This window comes from Sceloporus occidentalis, unplaced genomic scaffold, assembly GCF_023333645.1.
Source record: "Sceloporus occidentalis isolate IW3139 unplaced genomic scaffold, rSceOcc1.0.p SCAF_49, whole genome shotgun sequence".
NCBI classification, from domain to species: Eukaryota; Metazoa; Chordata; class Lepidosauria; order Squamata; family Phrynosomatidae; genus Sceloporus; species Sceloporus occidentalis.
The window spans coordinates 6,203,560-6,222,475 of NW_028317029.1; the positions used below are offsets into that span (position 1 = coordinate 6,203,560).

An 18,916-nucleotide genomic window follows, 5' to 3' on the forward strand; every position below is an offset into this window, starting at 1 on the left:
TTCATTTTGGTGCATCCCTAGAATAAATAGAAGTATTTCATTTTTAATTATCCTGAATTTGTAGTCACAAACCTTTCTAGGCCCAGAAATCAGTGAGAGAAAAAGTAAAGGTTTTGTGTCATTTACTTTATTTTAATCTGCATATTTTATTAAAGGCCATATTTTCTCACAGTGAAAAATGAGTGCAGTCCTCGCACCTATACAATTCTGATGAAGTGGCCCACTGCAGAAAAAACTTGGACACCCCTGGCCTAGGGAGTAATAGCTAGGGAGTGTTGGGTGTGCTTGAGCCACCCGTCAGCAATGCGCCAGTGCCTTTTAGCGTTTCCCTGGCACTTCCAGGAAGAGGAAGTGACATCAGCACGGGGTGCAACTGCTGATGTTGCTCCGGGCATCAAGAGGCCTTTATTATAGTTCTGCAGAATTTTGCCAATTTCCCACACTCTCAAAAAATATCTAACGCTGGGTGGGAAACAGGAGGGTGTAAAGAAAATATATTCATAGGGTACAAAAGGGGCATGAGTGTATTTTCATCGTGCTCATAAAAAGAAAAAAACTAATAATTTTGATGTGTGTTTAGGGGACATACGAAACCTCGAAAAATTATTCCATCTGTGTAGCTTTAAGAAAGTAGCAAAGCTTGATTCATTAATCTTTGTAAGGTCCCATGAACACTGTGTAGAAGAAAATATAAAAGTACGGTATTGTTTCACAGCGACTGTCAGCTATGTAAATATTTTCACACACAGATGTTTCCTTCAAAACACTACTTGCATCTGCACAGTTTATTTGGTTGACTGTTTGACGTTTTTCGATTTGCCCCAAGCAATGGATTTGATGATATAATTTATTTCCAAAAATAAATAGATATAATAAAAAATAAAGATCTGTGGGAGCATTATCCCTTGAAATAAAAAAAAGTTTCTAACCAATGTTATAGCAGTGGGACATAAGGATTTAATCAGGTCATAACCGATCTGTTTTTGCAAGACTGAATTTTGTAAAACTCATTTTGAACTTGAAAAAAAATATTTTTATTGATTATTTTGGGGATATTATTCTCACCATCATCCGTGTTCACCAAAGCTTTGGACCTTGTCAGATTTACTAAACACTCCGGCATTTTTTAACATATTTATATATGTATACAATTTTAGGTGAGCTGTGGCTGGTCACAAAAAATTGGGCTGCCGGCTTTTCTAGGAAAGCGATAGCGCCCATATGGAGATTATTGGCCATACCCTGACTTGTAACATGGGTCAGGTTTTCGGGAGCTCCAAGGCTTTTGTTACAACAGTGGGTCCTTCAAAACATTCATTAATCTATTGCTAAATATGTAATTATTTATTACCAAACAAGAAGGATATGATATAATATCACAGGCTCATTTTTGTCTAAAAGTGACCGATGTATGAATCGAAAGGTATACAATTCCACATATACAATTAAGCGAGTGCCGATTTTACACATACGCAACATGCAAACACAGACATTGAGATCCATAGTAATATAATGTGATGGAGGAGGTGGTCCAGAATCACAATGACCCACAATTATATAGCAGAACACTGACTGACAAAAGAGTACTTACGCTCTCCATACCACATCCCTAATTAGACATGCAGCTGGCACCAGCAGTAATCCAAGCCAAAAGTATCCACACTTTAGCACCATCTCAGCCTGCAAAGAAAAGAAACATACATCTTACTAACAGCATGAGGTGCTTCGGAGCCTGTAGACATTAATATGTTTGGTATAGTTATACATGAAATTGATCATTCATGTCCCAGAGATTTTTCCCTTCGATACAAGTGGCAATAATTTTGCAAAAAAAGCAAAAAACAGGAAAAAAAAAAGCAAAAACATTATTCGTAAAGTGATATTATAGGTTAGTAAAAATTCAGGAAATACTGTAGTTAGATTATTAACATTTATTTTAAAATACAATGTCTGAATTTTGTTTTGCTCTGAGACTAACACGCCTTGATGTTTTAATTAAGTGCTTGAAAGAATAAAGGCAAAGAAGATATTTAAGCCATGAAAAAAAGTACTTAAACCTTGCCATCATCTCCAATGATTTTAGCTGGAATTCTAGAATATTGTAGGGTAGATGGCTCCTTTTCCAATGACACATATAAAAGATATGCATAGTATAGCTACATTAAAGTCACGGCTATCTTGAGAAAAGCATCCCCTATGAGTATTGTGTTTTGTCGAACAGGACCTCGCCATCCAGTATCTGAAACCCACAGCAGCCCCTAGCTTTGCATCCTTCATTTGATGTTTTCCAGCCCCTGAGCTTAGGTGCCCTAATCAGAAAATATATAATTTCATTAGGTGCCTTGCAAAACTCATGTTTGTGTATCAACTGGATTCAAAGGTGAAGCTAAAAGACCAAGTAGCAATCCATCCATCCCTGCAATCCATCCATCCTTCCCTGCAATCCATCCATCCTTCCCTGCAATCCATCCATCCATCCCTGCAATCCATCCATCCCTGCAATCCATCCCTGCAATCTATCCATTGTTTCTTTTAGAAATGGCGCACATTGACTCTCCCAGTAGCTGCCTCCTGACATCAGTATATGCAGTAAGTAAAAGCACCAACCCTTGCGATTGGGGCACTGATACATGAAAAAGAGAAGGGCTTCATCTCATAGCGTTTCTACCTAAAAACATTATGCTTTCCTACAGGGAAAAAAATATTTATACATGTGCACATGACTGGTCCTTTAAGCACCAAATGGCTAAAAATTGCATAACATTACATTTTATTTCTAGAACGCCAGAAGATTCTGTAGCACTGTCTCCTAATATAATAAGGGTGATTGGGCAATGAAAGTGTTAACCAATGTGTGTAACGCGAGAAGAACATTTGCTGTCATTTTCAGCACTAAAGTGTGTTTTTCTTAGCTTGTTGGATTCCTTGCCTGAATCTGGTATTTTTAAACTGCATTAGTGATGTAAATTGGAGAAAGGAATTTTGTAATCATAACAGACATTTTGATTTTGTTTATGGGTGGCCCTTTTTGGAATGGAATCATATTTAGCACGGAGTTGCCTGTCAAAGTTTCCTTTAAGACACATGACAATGGGCAGATGTTCCCACATCCATCTGTCGCTTTGCTGGGTGTTAAATCCTTTTGCTTGTTGTCAAAGTGACAAGATTGTCGTAAACATTTTGTTCTTGTCTCAACTCAAGTTTTGGAACTTGGCTGCTGTGCTCCAGTCTCTTGTATAGAGAAAATAAATCTGTATTTCCCAATATCCTTGCTCATTAAATTCATTTGACTTTAGGGTGAAATGTGGGTAAAAAGAGATTTCGCAGACATCATGCTACGAGAAGATTTAATTTATCAGTATTAAAAATAAAAATAATATTGTAATTGAAATTAATTCAATGAATAGAACAAAATAAATTAATACCAAAATAAAAACCGATCATTATTCTACCAGTGTATAATACACCGTACAATCTCATCTTGGTATTACACAGATAAACCTATGGACTGTCATTCTATTACATGATCGATTACATTAAACAAATCGCAGAATTCCCTGCAAACAAATCTTACATTAAAGCAATAGATACCCCGCAAAATGTATTATTGGGAAATTATACTGAACAGGGACAAAAACAGGACACAACGGGGCCGTCGCTCCAGGCCCTGGGCTCCCAGCCAGCGTCGTGCTACTACATGTCTATGAACAAAAAGGAATCACAGAAAAGGTAGGGAAAAGTTTGCATGAATTGTTGTTATTGGGCTTTAGGTCCAGATCTTTTTGGAATTTTGCAACAGCCCTGGTTGCTGGGAAGTCACCGTGAGACAAAGCCAAGCTCAGCTTTCTTTCGTGGTGGTGGTGGATGACGTGACATAGTCCTGGACCATAAATAAGGTTCACAAAAGATTCCCAAGATTCACAAAATCTTGGGACTTGGGAATGTTCCTGTCTCTGAAATAAGTTTTTGCTTATACATAGATATTAAAATAAAATCTTGAATACTGGGGATCTTAGATTAATTAAAAAAAAAAAAAAAAAAAGAGATTTGACGTACATGCCACTTGCAGGAGTAAGAGCAAAGTAGTCCTCCTGAAAAACGTCGGAAACCTTCTCCTCTTGTGTCCTACACCTATCACGAATCAGCTTGTCAGCTCACCCTTCACGGGGAACACTAAGGCACTGTATTTTTACTTTATAAATTAGGACCACCTAGAAATTTCACAAGTGCTGTCAAAGGGTGGCAATGACTTTCAACCGCCGCCTTAACCTGGAGTAATATTTAAGAGGCGTCTTATAGGTGTAAGGCTTTCTGGTCTTGTGCAAAGTCGATGAGCCGTGCCGAGTTTCAGGAATGCCTGCCACTTCTGATGGTTGGCTGCTTTTCCAACACAGTGTTGGAAAACAGCTTTTTGAACATAAAACACAAGCATATCAACTGTTAAACTGCTTAACCGCGTGTTGATGGCTTTACGTTACTGGAAGGGAAATCTGCTTTACATATTAAGTTCTGTTCCGTCTGGATTCTGTCCACTTTGGGTCCTATCAAACTGCAACACAAAAGGCACGCCGATTCTCTCGGGGAAAGCGCGCAGATTCTGGCACACACAGAAAGAGTTTATTTGTGTAACTTTTTTTCACCGCATCCTTCAAAGGGTCTATTATACTTTTTAATAGCTTTATACACCTGTGACTCAACGGATACGTTCAACTCCTTACAATAATAGTTAATATGATCCTATCTTGAAGATACTCAAGGGGGTATTATTAAAAAATGACATTTTTATAAAACATAACAAGTGTAACGTTACTTTTACATCACAATACAACCAACGTGGGCCATATTAAATGTGTTGTGGCTGTCAGGCCTTTTTATATAAAAATCACCCTTTTTCTAGCAGTAAACGTACAGCAGACCATTAACGGGTAACCACAGGGATGGCAGTATATCGCATGTTATTTTAGTTTGTGAAATAATTTTCTGTATTTAAGAATAATGCATTTATTTGATTAAAAGGCTCAATGTACATATGTATATTTGTATTTATTGAGCGCTTATAGATTTACTTTATTTAGAGCGTTACAGTTAATAGTATAATAGAATGGGGTACAATAAATGCTTTCATATGATAAGTAAAATAGTCTACATACATATTAGTGACTGTGGAAAAATAGAATACTTTAGGAAAAGAAGTCACCCGAAGAGCTTATAGTCTAAGTATATGTTAAATTAAGCTCTGTGCGATTGCATGGCATTATATAAATGAAAAAAAAAACAACAATAGATTGTAAGCTCTTCCTGTAGCAGCATGCCTTAACGTATGTTCATGTTATTATTCATTTTGTAGATTGTCCATTTTCATGAGCTGGCATTTTTATAACATAATGGAATAATCAGTCCAGACTGTGATGTTGCTTTTCTTTTGCAGTGGATATTTCAGTACAATAACACAATCAAAATGTCTAATTAATCCTTTTGGGGCTTTCTACAAATAAAAAGCACCAAAAACAAAGGATATAAAAAAAGGTAAAAGTTTGTATTTTTTCACGAACATGTTGTACTTTGAAAAAAGGTAAAAGAAGATGAATAAAATCCCACTGATTTCCAATGCAAATAACTAATTGTCAGCAGTTTTATCTGTGAGCAGTCAATTAGCGTTCTGCATGTACAAATCTAGGCTAGGCATGAAAAGAGCCATTAGGCAGCCATGTTGGTAAGGGAGTGTTTTTTTAAATAAGATTGCATGATAAGGGCAGGATTTTATTACAAGAGATACATTTATCTATACAAATTGTGAATAGCAGAATAAAATAAATAAATAAATCATTTATGACATAGCTTTCCTATACCATTTGGTATACTTATATTCTCTAACATAACATGCTGTTTCATGAGTTTTATGTACAAATGGACGATATGTATCTAGTTTATGTACAGTGATGGTTGGTAAGTATGGGAATTAATCTGCTGAAAAAGAACTACCTGCTGCTGAATTGAACACTTTTGTTACTAAATGTGGCTTAAAAAACATGGAGCTGCATTCAATGACCCATTCAACTCCCAGGGCACAAATCCAAATAACAAGCGCTAACCGCTCAAAGCCCAGCACACATTTACTGAGTGTATCTCCTAACCACGACGAGTGCTGATTCCAAGTCTAACCTCTGCCAGTCCAATAAGATCAAAGCAAACATCTGGGCACTCAATTCAGATGAAAGTAATTGTCAAATTAAGCTCAATTTAGGTAAACAAGCCTTAAAAAAGTGTCGCACCCCCCCCTTCATTTAGTCTTGCTATAACCAATAAGACCGCTGATTTGTTTTTGTTTCTGTTAAGCCAGTATTTACTCAGCGTTTGTTGAATTGTAAATTATAGTTATGTAGATCGGCAAGATTTATGTATTGCAGGGGTAGCCTGGATTTATGTTATCTTAATAATGAAATATGTACCAGCACTGAAATGGTAAAAACATTTTTCCTCTTCATAATAGGGTTTAAATGAGCAATCTATCCTTATTTGTTAAATGCATTAGAGTCCATTTCTGCACGTAGATCGGTCTTTATTGAAGTTTAAAAATTAGACTCCTCCCCCAGCTGCTTCTACTGAAAAACAGAAAGCATACTTCAGTACACTTCTTGCACATGCTCAGTAGAACTTCCATTCTCGTCAATTTTTCATTCTAGTAATTTTAATAATTGGTGAAATGCCAAGACAAAAAAAGATTGATTCAGGGTAGCGTTGGTAAGGACTGAGGGCCTGTTGCCACCTTGCCTGCTGTAATTTTATAATTTTAGGCCAACAATCTGAAACATTTGCTTGGATTTTATTTGCAATTCACAGCATATCTACCAGGGAGTCTAGTACAGAAACATTTGCATCCTGACTGGATTCTTTCTGTTCTCCTTTTGCTGGCCTACTGTGCGTTCCCTTTCTGTAAATGTGTTTTGTTTTATCACTGGGCCACTTGCCACTGGGCTAATTGTAGCCACTCTTCCCCTGAAACCATTGGTTTGGTATTTGAGTGTGATTTATTTAGTCACTGATGCTTATATATTGAAAGGTTTGATAATATCATCATTACTGGGAGACTACCTCTCCTCTTTTATGCATGCCCTAACCTGACTTAAGTTTTTATATACCGTTTTCTGCGTTTCTTTCCAAGAAGACTCATCTAACGTTTACATGTTGACAATCAGCATCTACTGTTTTGCAGTATGTGTGATATATACAGTCACAAAAAGGAAATCACTTATCTAATCAAGTTTATACATCCCCATAATGCAAGGAAGCACTTTATGGGTGTTGTCAGCAAAAAAACAGTCCTGGAAAAAATGGCCAATATGGCCACCCTACTTTCACGTTAGCTGTATGATTAAACACAGACCTCCTCGTTGTGTAATTATTTCCTATACCCAGCTCAATCTAATCAAGCAGGTATTAGAAGGACCAATGTGCCTGGGAACTCTTAGGATTCCAGCCTGAGATTGGAAGTATTTCCTACTAATCTAATGGTCTTAGAGTAAATGAACGGAAATTTAGAGGTCACACCATCTAGGGTTACAAACTCTATTACAGAAGCCTTACAATCATTTGCAAAGTTCCCTACATGGAGATTATTGAGGAAATCACAGTCAAAGACAATGCAAAAACCCGGATATCTATAACGTAATAGGGGTTCCTAAATAGATTGAGATCACAGTGTACAAATTTGTGTCTGATTATACAGAATCTGTTCAATTAGACTCTTAAAGGTTAAGATGTTCCAGCTTCTCAAGGTCAGCTGAGTTAAAAACTTTCCCAGGTATGCTTCACCGACCCTTTGTAAGGGAGAACCAGAAATAAAACAGTAGACTCAAGACTGGCTTTTCTAAGTACCTTCCTTATAGCTATTTATCAATCACCCATTCTTCTAATCTAGGTCAATGTATAGCTTCATCTGGTTCCATTTCCTTTCATAATATGCCATTTAAATAGGACAATCCAGAAGTACACTTGAAATCTAAAAATATACATAAACAAACACAGCATAAAACTTTCCACCAATATGTTTGTACAATGGTTTAGCAAAAAGTTCAAAAAGTTAGTCTTGTGGTCTAAGAAGACATCAGCATCTGTTTGGCTCCTTCTTCTTTTTCTTCTTATTATTATTATAAATTATTGTTTTATTTATATAGCGCCAACAGTTTACACAGCGCTTAATACAATACATAAATTCAAGGGATATGACAAGACAAGAATTGACGGACTAAGACAAACCGATACATTAGGTGGAGAGAGCCCGGCTCGCAAATTTACAATCTTGAGATTAGATGTTTTATGCAGATCTGGAACCGTCGCATTCTAGTTAATGATTCAAATTTTTACACCTATATGCAATATATTACTTATGCGTTTACTTAACAAATAGCGTAAAAATTGCTATTTTATGTTGTGCTGCATGTGGGAGCTGTCAGTATCACATGCTTTAAAGGGGCGACTAAACCTAAAATGTGTCATTGATTTATAGAGGAATTTCAGGGGCGCAGCAAGAAACTGAAGATTATTGTTTTGCTTATTCCATGTAATCAACATAATTACAAAACTGCCTGATAATTACTGACAATTAGGAAAAACATTGTGATCAGTCAGAGGCATTTATGTTTCTTCTCAGTTGCACCTAACCAGTGTTATTATTATTATTAATTGTTTTATAATGCCATCACATAATGCTGTATAATCTGTTGAGCTCATATCGTACCCATTTAGAACCTTTTAACTAAAACAGAGTAGTGTACTCTCAGACCTAGGAAATCACCAGCTACTTAAAAAACATACATTCTTCCGACGATCCAATGCTTTCATAGTTTTATTATGATATTTCAATGAATTGTATGCATTATAGAACTTTTGTGAAAAATATGACACATTCAAATTTTATTATAGGAAAGTTCAGGAATATCAGTCAAAAAAGACTTCTAGTAACTTCTAAAGACTAAAACATAATAAATAATTTATAGAAGCAAGACTTAAAGCTAATCACAAGGATCCTACAAGACCAATCCAGAGAATCTAGTAGATGCAAAGTCATTGTATCCAGTAGGCAATGTGTCCCCAACCGTCTGTTCGGCTTGTTACACAATAGTGATCACATTTAAGGGAATGTCTAATAGCTAATGGGTCCACATAACAAGCGATGGTAATTGTCGCCATACTAAAATGTTACAAAGTAACAGAGAAATTGTTTACATGAACTCATTGGCCCACAGCCCAGAATCAGCAATCCTAGCAGAATAAGGGATTTTAAAACATGACTATCTGTACAAATAAGAACCACACGAAAATGTGGATTCTCCCAAAACATACTAAAGTGAGTAAAAAAATTACCTATCAAATATGATAACAAAAAGCTGGTGCTATCAGCTCCATTGGACATCCCAAAAAGAGGGATTTGGGTGTATGTGCAATACGGTTGTAGTGATGGGGGTTTTAGGCTATTACATTTATTTATTATTTTAGTGTTAAATGATTACTGAAAAAAAATTAAAACAAATATTGTGGCCTTTGTTGAAGTACAATAGGTAACAAATAGGCAACATTTTGAGTTTTGTTTTAGGCGATGAGCCGACTCTAATCCCATAGAGCTGCAGACAGAGAAATGCAAGTACTAGCAAACACGACTTGATGATGTGTGCGTAGAAACATTGGTGTTTGTCTACAAAGTTATCACAAAATGTTGCCGTGTAGAATTTTGACCATTAACTTAAGCGAAGTGTAGTTTCATATATTTTTAACATGCCATGACCTTTTCTGAGATGGTCCTCTTGCCCTTCTGACATCTGTTGCAAGGCCAGCCCAGGCCAACTGTGAGAACTTGGAAGTATCTGCTGTCAGTCTTGGCACAGATGAGTAAACATAGCGCCACTTGTGTTGGACTCCATGTGATTTCAGCTGAAATCTCCAGACATAAAACTAAATTCACATATGAACCTTTCCAAATGTAAAGGAAGCACCTGTTTATCAACTATACAAAATAAACGGCCACAAACATAACACAATTTGATTGACAGCGGCAGTGAAACTTTGAGGCAACAAACAGACAGAATTCCCTGCTATCTGTCCCATTGCTGGCACTAAAAGCTTGTTTATCCAGCACAAATAATTCATGTGGATACCTCAAGGGATTCAACATTCTGAAGATTTCTATCTGCACGGTCTATAACTGTATTTCCTGAGTCTTAATACAGTCACGCTATACACTTTGAAGAGACAGTTAATTATAAACATTGGTCCTGAGGTGAGGCGTCCCACCAACATGATAGTGTTCTGCTCTCCACATATATTGTGGCATCGTTGGAACTCAAAACGCAAATAGAGAAGTAGAGACTATGAAGGGGCCACTAGCCGTCAATTACACCAAATAAGAAAGAAACAGTTTCAGGTGGCTTCTTGAGTAGATATAACATAATATCATTCAATACTTATAGAACAATGTAAGTATTGAATCATATGAAGTCTAATAGCATCACTATACAGAAGAATTGAAAGTATGTAAGTGTGTACTGTCCTTAACACATGGTAGCATTTCACAACAGAAACCACACAGTGGTGGCCTAGCAGCTGTTGCGATGTCTTCAAAGCAGCTTGAAAGCTTGTCCATCGTACATTTGGGCGCAGTCCTGAAAGGAAGTACAATGGAAGTATCTTTCTAACTTGCTATTTTGTTTAAGTCAGGGTCATGTGTACAAAAACATAGGTGACATTTCACCATTTCCAAGTTCATAGCCAAGTTGCAAATGTTTAACTTAGAAACATAGAACACACAAGTGCAGACCCACAACCGGTGCAATACACAAGGGCCATACGGACAACAACAGTAACGGACACGTACTTCAAGACAACTCCCCAAACTTTGGATCTTATTGAAAGGAAAAAAAGAAAAGGCCGGAATATAAGATGACCCCATGAGGGAAAAAAATCTACATCACTGTTTCCCATAAAACATGGGATCATTACAATGCCGTGACACTCACTCATATGCACACTTACACTCTGACACTCACTCATACACACATTTATGTACAGTAGCGTGGGGGTAGGACTGGTGTAGTAATGTGGGGTGGCAATTTAATTCATATTTCATGTGTACAAAATCTTGTACACGCACCTGCCTATCAGTCAGTGGCTCAGAGATGACAAGCACCTCCTCCATGGTCCATGGTGCTCAGTCAACCTTAAGGCAACCTGAGAATCATGGGATATGTAGTCCACAAAGATTTGCCCCTCAAAAAACTAGCTCCTCTCCACAACTTGTAAAGCGGAACACAGAGTGATAGGTAGGACTGTGGGAGATCACGCTGTGTTATGCACCATACACCCTTAGTGGTGAGGTCACGTGAGTGCCGATTCAGCAGAAACGCTACATTGAAGGATCAGTGGAGTGGATCTAAGGTCGAAATAAAAGACGCCCCCTTTTATGACACAAGGGAGTTTTTTCAAAAGATTTTTTTTGTCTTATAATTTAGCAAATAAGGTAATTACTGTTGTTGTAATGCTGCAGGTGATAGCAATGTAGAGGCATTTTTACGGAATACTAGCAGTAGATTAGCTGGGTATTTTTTATGGTGGGTTTCTTGGCAGACAACGTGACTTTTTGGAACTTTGATTACACTAATCTTTCAACAAGATAAGGCAGCTGTCTCATTACGATCCAGTCACCATGAAGAATTCCTTTAAGCCATATGATGTATATAAACCAACTTAAAGTAAAATGTATTTTTTAAACAAAGTTCTTTGAAGATCTCTTTTCCCGGACGTTTAAAACAATTTCCTATTCACACAAAATTTCCTTTTTCACAAAGGCATATACAGATGTGCAAACATAGGGGAAAGGGGCCCGGCGATATAAGATTATTTATCCACAAGCTGGACATATAAATCAAGGATTGTTTTACTGTACAACGCACCCAAAGGGAATCGCCTGCACAGTTTAAATAAAGATGAGGATTCTCCAACTCATGGATTTCATTGCCTAAAAATATAAAAAAAAATAATAATTTTCAGGTGAAAGGGGAATTTCTAATTCACTTTCATCTGCGGCATTTACTGCTAACTAGACTGAAATAGCAGTATAGGTGAAACTATGTGGCCTATATAATTATACCCTGTACTTTGATCAATGCAATGTATAAGAAAGCACACATTGGCAAATAAGGAAACCCATGTAACTGTGCATATATATGAGTCTAGGGATAAACCTACTCAGCTGTAGCCGTTCTTTCTTCCAAATAGTTGTCAATTTATAAAAAGCTGAACCTTATTGCATGTTGCGACAGACCCACCAACTTATTTGAATGTTTGAATTTATCATGTTCAGTGATTAATCCAGAAAGTATTCAATTGTCTGTGCTTTTATAAAAAAATGAGTTTTTATGAGTTGCTTGGTGTCCATTCTTGGGATCAAAATCCTTCTGTCCTCCTTTCTTCCTCTTGTGTCTGTCTCAGTAGTTCAGAATGTTTGATTTGTATGAAACGGTACTTTCATAAATGTGTTTGTTGCTCGCAAAGGCTTTATTAAATGAACAGCAATTGGTAGATCATGCTAAAAAAAAAGTACCATCGTACCTCAAGCCTCCAGAACAGGAACCTTCGTTGGAATATCCCATAAATTGCCATCTCCATCAGCTGCTAAATAATACCCAGGGTTTGTGTGATTCATAGGGTTTACTTCATGAAGGATCAATGTAAACAGGTGAAGCCTAATAGTGCTTGGTGAGGGATCATAAAATGACCAACAAGAAGACATCTCTGGCAGATAGCAGGGCCGGTCAGCTTTCTTATGATAGCAATATCACTCGTCTATTTAAAGCTAAATGTCACCCTATTTCTCCATTGCTTTAGGGGTAGCAAAGTATAGTACAGCACAAATAACTTCATCACTGCACAAACCAGCCCTTTACTCAAACCCTGGCTGTGTAACACATAATCAATCAAAAGGACTGAAATCAATGTTTTCTTTTGAGGAAGCCAGCTCAATGCTAATGTTGATATTGGAGTAGTAGGCATTGCAATTTGGCAGTTTGGGTTTTCAACATGTTCTACCAAAATTGTGGAAATTTGCCTGAAACATAGTTTGTTGGCTGCCGGAACAGCGCTTGACAAAGTTCTCATATGTCAAAACCATGAAGGCGCTCAGTTACCTTTATTAAGTTTGGGTGCCCCTTGTCCAATGCAACACTCAAGAAAAACACATATTGGGAGGAAATCCAGCAATATGATCAGAAAAATATTTTAGTGCTGGACGTGAATGACAAAAGAAATGTGAATAACCTATGTAACAACGTGCCAGAGCGGTATGGAACACTGCACACATAAAGGGCAACAAGATATCAGAATATCACTTCTCATTGGCTTAGATCACCAACCCATATATTTCATTCCTCAGAGTGTATATGAAAGATTTTAACAAAAACCCCTTCAGTCCCTTATAGACGTACCGGAAAACCTCCTAGGATGTACCATACTGACAGCATTGCTGGCTTCCTGTTGACCGATTGTAACGGTGCCTGCGCGAGCACCAGCACACCTGTTACATTAAGAATGCTGGATTGGGCATTCGCTTCTCCCTCTTCACACAAAGGGAAAAAAGAAAAAGGAATGCTATCCATCTATCTATCTTTATTAATATTACCCTGTATGCAATACTATAGGTATACTATGTATGCGGCTCTCTAGAACATAAAAAAGTATGTGGGGTATGTCTGTAACCTAGGCATGTTGCCTAACATAAATTGGGTCATTTTTCATCATTGGAACCTACTGTGAAGAAGAAATTCTAAGAAAACTGCAAAAAATTATTTTTTTATCACTTACAAATATTAATTTTTGCATGTTTCTATGTTTTTTTTTTAAAAAAAGTGTAATATGTGTGAGTTCATCAAACACTAAAAATGTAAATCTAAAAACTCACATATGGTAAAAATGGCAAAGAAAGGCACAGGCTTTATGGTACTAAACAACCCCAGGACTGAAGGGGTTAAAGGAACTGTAAAAATAGAATGCAAATTGGACAAAATGAATTGTAGGAAAATGTTTATATCGATGAGGCATCTTAGCCTGCTTTCTACAACCAAACTGTCTTCTGAGCCAAAACTCTTCTTCTTTTCCTACCTTCTTCATCTAAAAATAGGCTCTCACTAGCTTTCCAAAAAAGTCAGGATGTTTAGGCGATTTGAATTAAAAGAAAATGTGAATGGCTGCTAGACATAAAGGGAATCTTCGTAGAAGTGAAAAAGGACATGAGAGTAGACGAACGGAAAGAATTATCACTTTGATCTTTGCTTTGTCCTTTTTGTCCAAAGAAAATCGGTGGATGCCTATGGTTGCCACTGTAGAGGATATTTCTTCCTTAAGCGCAGGCCTATTACATTCTCGGAATGTGGTTTCCAGTCTGTAGCATTCCAACTGTTGTTTCGCTGCAAATTAAGTGAAACCCGACCAGCTCTTGAAGAAATCAATGGCTGACCAGAAAAATATGAGCCGAAGTTCAACAACAGCTGTACAGCTCTGGGCATTGGTAAAGGATACAAAATAGCGTTACATAAACCCTTTGATTCATACAAAATTGCTTTTTATTGTTTTTTGTTACATATACAGGAATAATTTGTATTTTGTGGCCAAGGCCTCAATGCTAACTCGGTATTTGACGCTACCGAAATTATTAAGAACAAAGTTAATACTTCATTTGAATAGTATGCATTTCTACGGTTTAAATTATTAAAAATTTGTGAAAATCTATTACTTGGGGCAATGTATTGCTAACAGAGGAAGCAACTTATTGTAAAACTTAAGTCACCCTTGCTTTGAATACTCGGAATTTTAAACTGCTTTTAATGTCTGACCTGAATTTGCCCTAAACACCAGGAACTGAAAGCCACATGACTCCCCGACAGGTTGAGTGCCAGGGATTCTTCTTCAAAGACCACTGACCTGATAAAACAGTGCTTTTTTCATTGTGCCTCTTTACCCAGAACTAATCCCTCTAATAGGGCCATCTGCAGACTGCTCTATATATTGGCTGATCAAGCCGGATAGTAATAGTGAAATGCAGCATTACCTTGGTAGTATATATTGTTACATGTATTTCCCTTCACTGATATTTTTTTAAGCATACATCACGCAAACAAATTAACTATCTTAATCCAAAAACAATGTTTTTTCAAACCATATTCTCTGTAGTTGAAGCCTATTGGCTTGGCTATTTTTAGGTGAATATTTATGATTGTTGTTATGATTATAATTACCTTCCAAGTATGGATTCAATTCTGCATTATAAGGCCAAGTTAGCCAACTTATTATAAAAAGCATAACATGCTGTACCCAGCGCCCATGTCCTTTGGAGGAAGAGATATTGTGTCACATTATGGCGCTCAGTAGAAAGGTCTGTAGCTGCGGAGGATCCTGAGTGATCACTCAGTGATCAGCCAATCAGTGGCAGCAGAACACTCCTATTGAAATTAGTAAGGAGCACTTTCTAACTCTGTTCACGGATGTCTCGTTGGTAAAAATAGGCGTATGACAGGTAAAAGTCATGCCTATTGGTATTCATTTTGTTTTTTAATAGTGAAGATGAGATTGGATCTATTCCAGGAATATTTGCTATCACTGATGAATATAAAGTTCTTAACTTCACATTTTGAGTTAATTCAGGCAGTTCTTGTCTTCAAATGCCAGCACTATCTTGTAATTACACTAATGTCAAAGTAGTCTCTTAATTTCTTTTATGTGCCAGTCTTTCATCTTGTGAATAAACCTTAAACTTATTACCCTACAGTCTTTCCTGATTAAAGTCAAATTAGTCCCCAATGTTAGCCCCCCACTGGTTGTCCTTAGTGCTTAAGATTTTGAGTGGGAAAAAACGCTTTTGAGCTTTGAAAAACCACCTTCATAACTGCTTCTAAGGCCTCCGTCACTATTAATTATCTTTCTTACACAGCCTTGATGTTGAGGGCCAATCTGTCTTTTGAGATGCTTCCCAATCATCCCTGGTCTTTCCAATGACCCTTGTGAGAATGTGAGTGCAAAGTACATGCAACATTAGTTATTTTGCAGAATCTATTGTTTCCTGGCAAGCCAAACCAATTAGCATCATCGGCCATTCCTTGTCAGAAGAATAGTTAAAACAAGGAAGAAGAGGGCCAGTCAGATGCTAATTAAGATAGAGTTGTGTCAGAATGGTGCTCAGGGAGTTGCTCCTAAGACACCCTCAGAATTTAATGTATCAAACATCTTAGATTTCAATTACCCTGCAGAGGTAATTAAAAACCTCATGTTTGTTATGACTCGGATCACTGAAACACTAATCCTATGTTTCAGGAAATATTTGTTGCTTCATTGTATGTTTGTACATTTTTTATTGAGAAAATGCAGAATAAATCATAAAATAAAATGAAGCAAAAGATGACCATTAAGTATATTGCAGTATAAAGATCTGATGATAATTACAATATATATATATTTGTTTTAACTTAACGGAAACTTGTCATCTATATTAGTTTTTAAGGTATTTTAGGAACACACACACAAATATACATATATATATATATATATATATATACACCTCTTCTCATACTATTGACTGGAACGCACCCGGTCTCTTATTATAATCTCATTTATGTATACATTTTGGTCTTTCTAACATTTTTATAACTTAACCATACACTGATTTCCCAAAGTGACTCTAACATAATGAGTTCCAGGGGAAAACGATTACAGATATCTTACAACATAACTAAACAACCTTATAAATGTATATGATTTCTATATGGTTTTCATGCTCATCTGATTTATGTTAAGTTTTTTTTTTTAACATGGCAAGTTTATTTAAAAAAAATAAATAAACAATTGCTATTTTCTTAACCTGTTTTTCCTGCGCTGCTGTAACAATAGATAACCTTTTCACAAATGTATACATTTGACCCAGTAATGTAATATCCTGAAATGCTGCTAGGCTTTTCCCTATGTTTGCCTTATATATGTCTGAAGTAACTTGTCTCCCCTGGAGAGGAAGGGTAAGCTTTCATTATTCAAAGGACCATTTGGTGTAAGAACAACACACTGCGGGGCATCAATAAAAAAGCTACAGGCGTGTATTTATAATGGGTATAGGATGGCAGAGAGACAGTGTCATAAAACAATTAATCCTCAGTGATTATTTTTTTGAGGCCCTAAGTAAAATATTGGGTGGCATCAATAATAATATTTAATTTATATTATTTTATAATAATATTTTAAGAATTCTTAATATAATATACCACCATAATTTGTAACAAGTTTTTTTAATTTTAAATATCAATTTATAAGCTATTGAGATAATATTATGAGGAATCAGTGTCTCACCCCATCATTTTAGGGGCCCATAAAGGGCCCTTAGCAGCAGCTTAATGTTCATATAGCGCTACGTATATTGTTGGCGCTATATAAATAAAAGATAATAATAATAATATTGACCCCTCTGATTGTTAAGGAATTAATATATAGTCACATAGTGTAAGCTGTACAAGTTGGGGGAGCAAATTTATAATTAATTGTTTTTGTATATTTACATTTTAAGTACACTAAAGAATGTAGGTAGCTAAGTATACTTTGTTTACTTTTTACTCATTTTTAAATGGTTAATTTTCTTAAAATAAACACAAAAGGCTCAGTATTGTCCGCTATAAATTATGCATGAAAAAAAAAATTAAATAAAAAAATAAAAAATACAAAATTTGACAGTTTTGCTTTTGTTTCTGTGATGATTACTGGATAATGTGTGAAAAGATCAGATATATCTGTTTTGGGGTTTACATAATGAAATCATTTGAAACATCAACCCAGAATTGTTGATCCCCCCAAAAAAATATTGACATGATTTATGTCTTAAAGTATTATGAAAATAAAAATACCCCGTTGGCGATAACAGCAATAGGATATGTGCCTTTAATATTAATTTCTGAGTTTGAAAGGATTTTCTGATTTTCTGCCACCTTTACTCTGGATTTCTAAAAGTCTGAAAACCACTCAGAGACTTCACCAAGCAAAGGATATTATATGACAGCAACGGAGTCAAGAACTTCTACGCGGAACGACTCAACAGATCAAATGACAGAAATGGTGCTGGTGCAGCAGATGCCGGCTACAAAGAAAGTGCCAGGGGCCAGGTGGCACTGCGCATAACTGGGACGGGAGAGGGGAGGGATGACCTGGCTGCCTTGGAGATGACTTGGGGCATCACAATATTTTAGGTGGGACCTAAGTATGTGAAAAAAGAATCCGGGGTGAGAGAGGGAAAAGAGAACTGAAAAGAGAGTGATGCTGGGTATAAGGGAGAGGTAAAATAATGATCTGACCCTAAGACTCACCAAATATTAACCCTTTTATACCCATCACAAAGATTCTATTGAAGTTATTCAATTACGGCTCTAATAAAGGAAATTATGAGATACTTTTACTGTCACAAAACAATAGTTTTTTTATCAAACCTCTTGTATATTTAGATATGCTTCCTACAATAATTAACAACATAAAGACAAAACTCTCAGAAACCCGCCTACAATGCTAATTTTCTGTGTAATTTTCACCGCCCCTATTGGAATAAAGGAATAGACAGCGTGTATACGGACACCTCCGGTGCCTGTACTGTCATAGATCGGTTCTCATCACCTAACAGGAAAGTTCCTATTTTTAATGTGCTTACATAATAACTATAGATGTTTTATGTTTAATATAACCAGGCTTTGATTAAATGTTCTTTTGATTGAAAAATGGCCAGTACAGCTGTGATATATCAGGGAGAATAGCACCAGTTGGTATGCTGAGACAGCATTCAATAGGACTAGAATCCAAGCAGTCTTAGTGACCCTAAGAGTTGGCCATTTACCCTCAAGTTTAGCATATAGAT

At 36.5% G+C, this 18,916-nt stretch overlaps 1 protein-coding gene across 2 annotated transcripts in view; it reads right to left on the bottom strand.

Moving 5' to 3' along the window:
* LOC149288965 (phospholipid-transporting ATPase IB-like) overlaps window positions 1-18,916 on the bottom strand; it is a 232,119-nt gene that overhangs the window by 26,789 nt on the left and 186,414 nt on the right. For both annotated transcript variants that reach the window (XM_089491122.1, XM_089491123.1), the window contains one exon: window positions 1,592-1,680. In XM_089491122.1, the coding sequence (XP_089347248.1) occupies window positions 1,592-1,680 (89 nt within the window). The remainder of the gene's footprint in view (window positions 1-1,591; window positions 1,681-18,916) is intronic.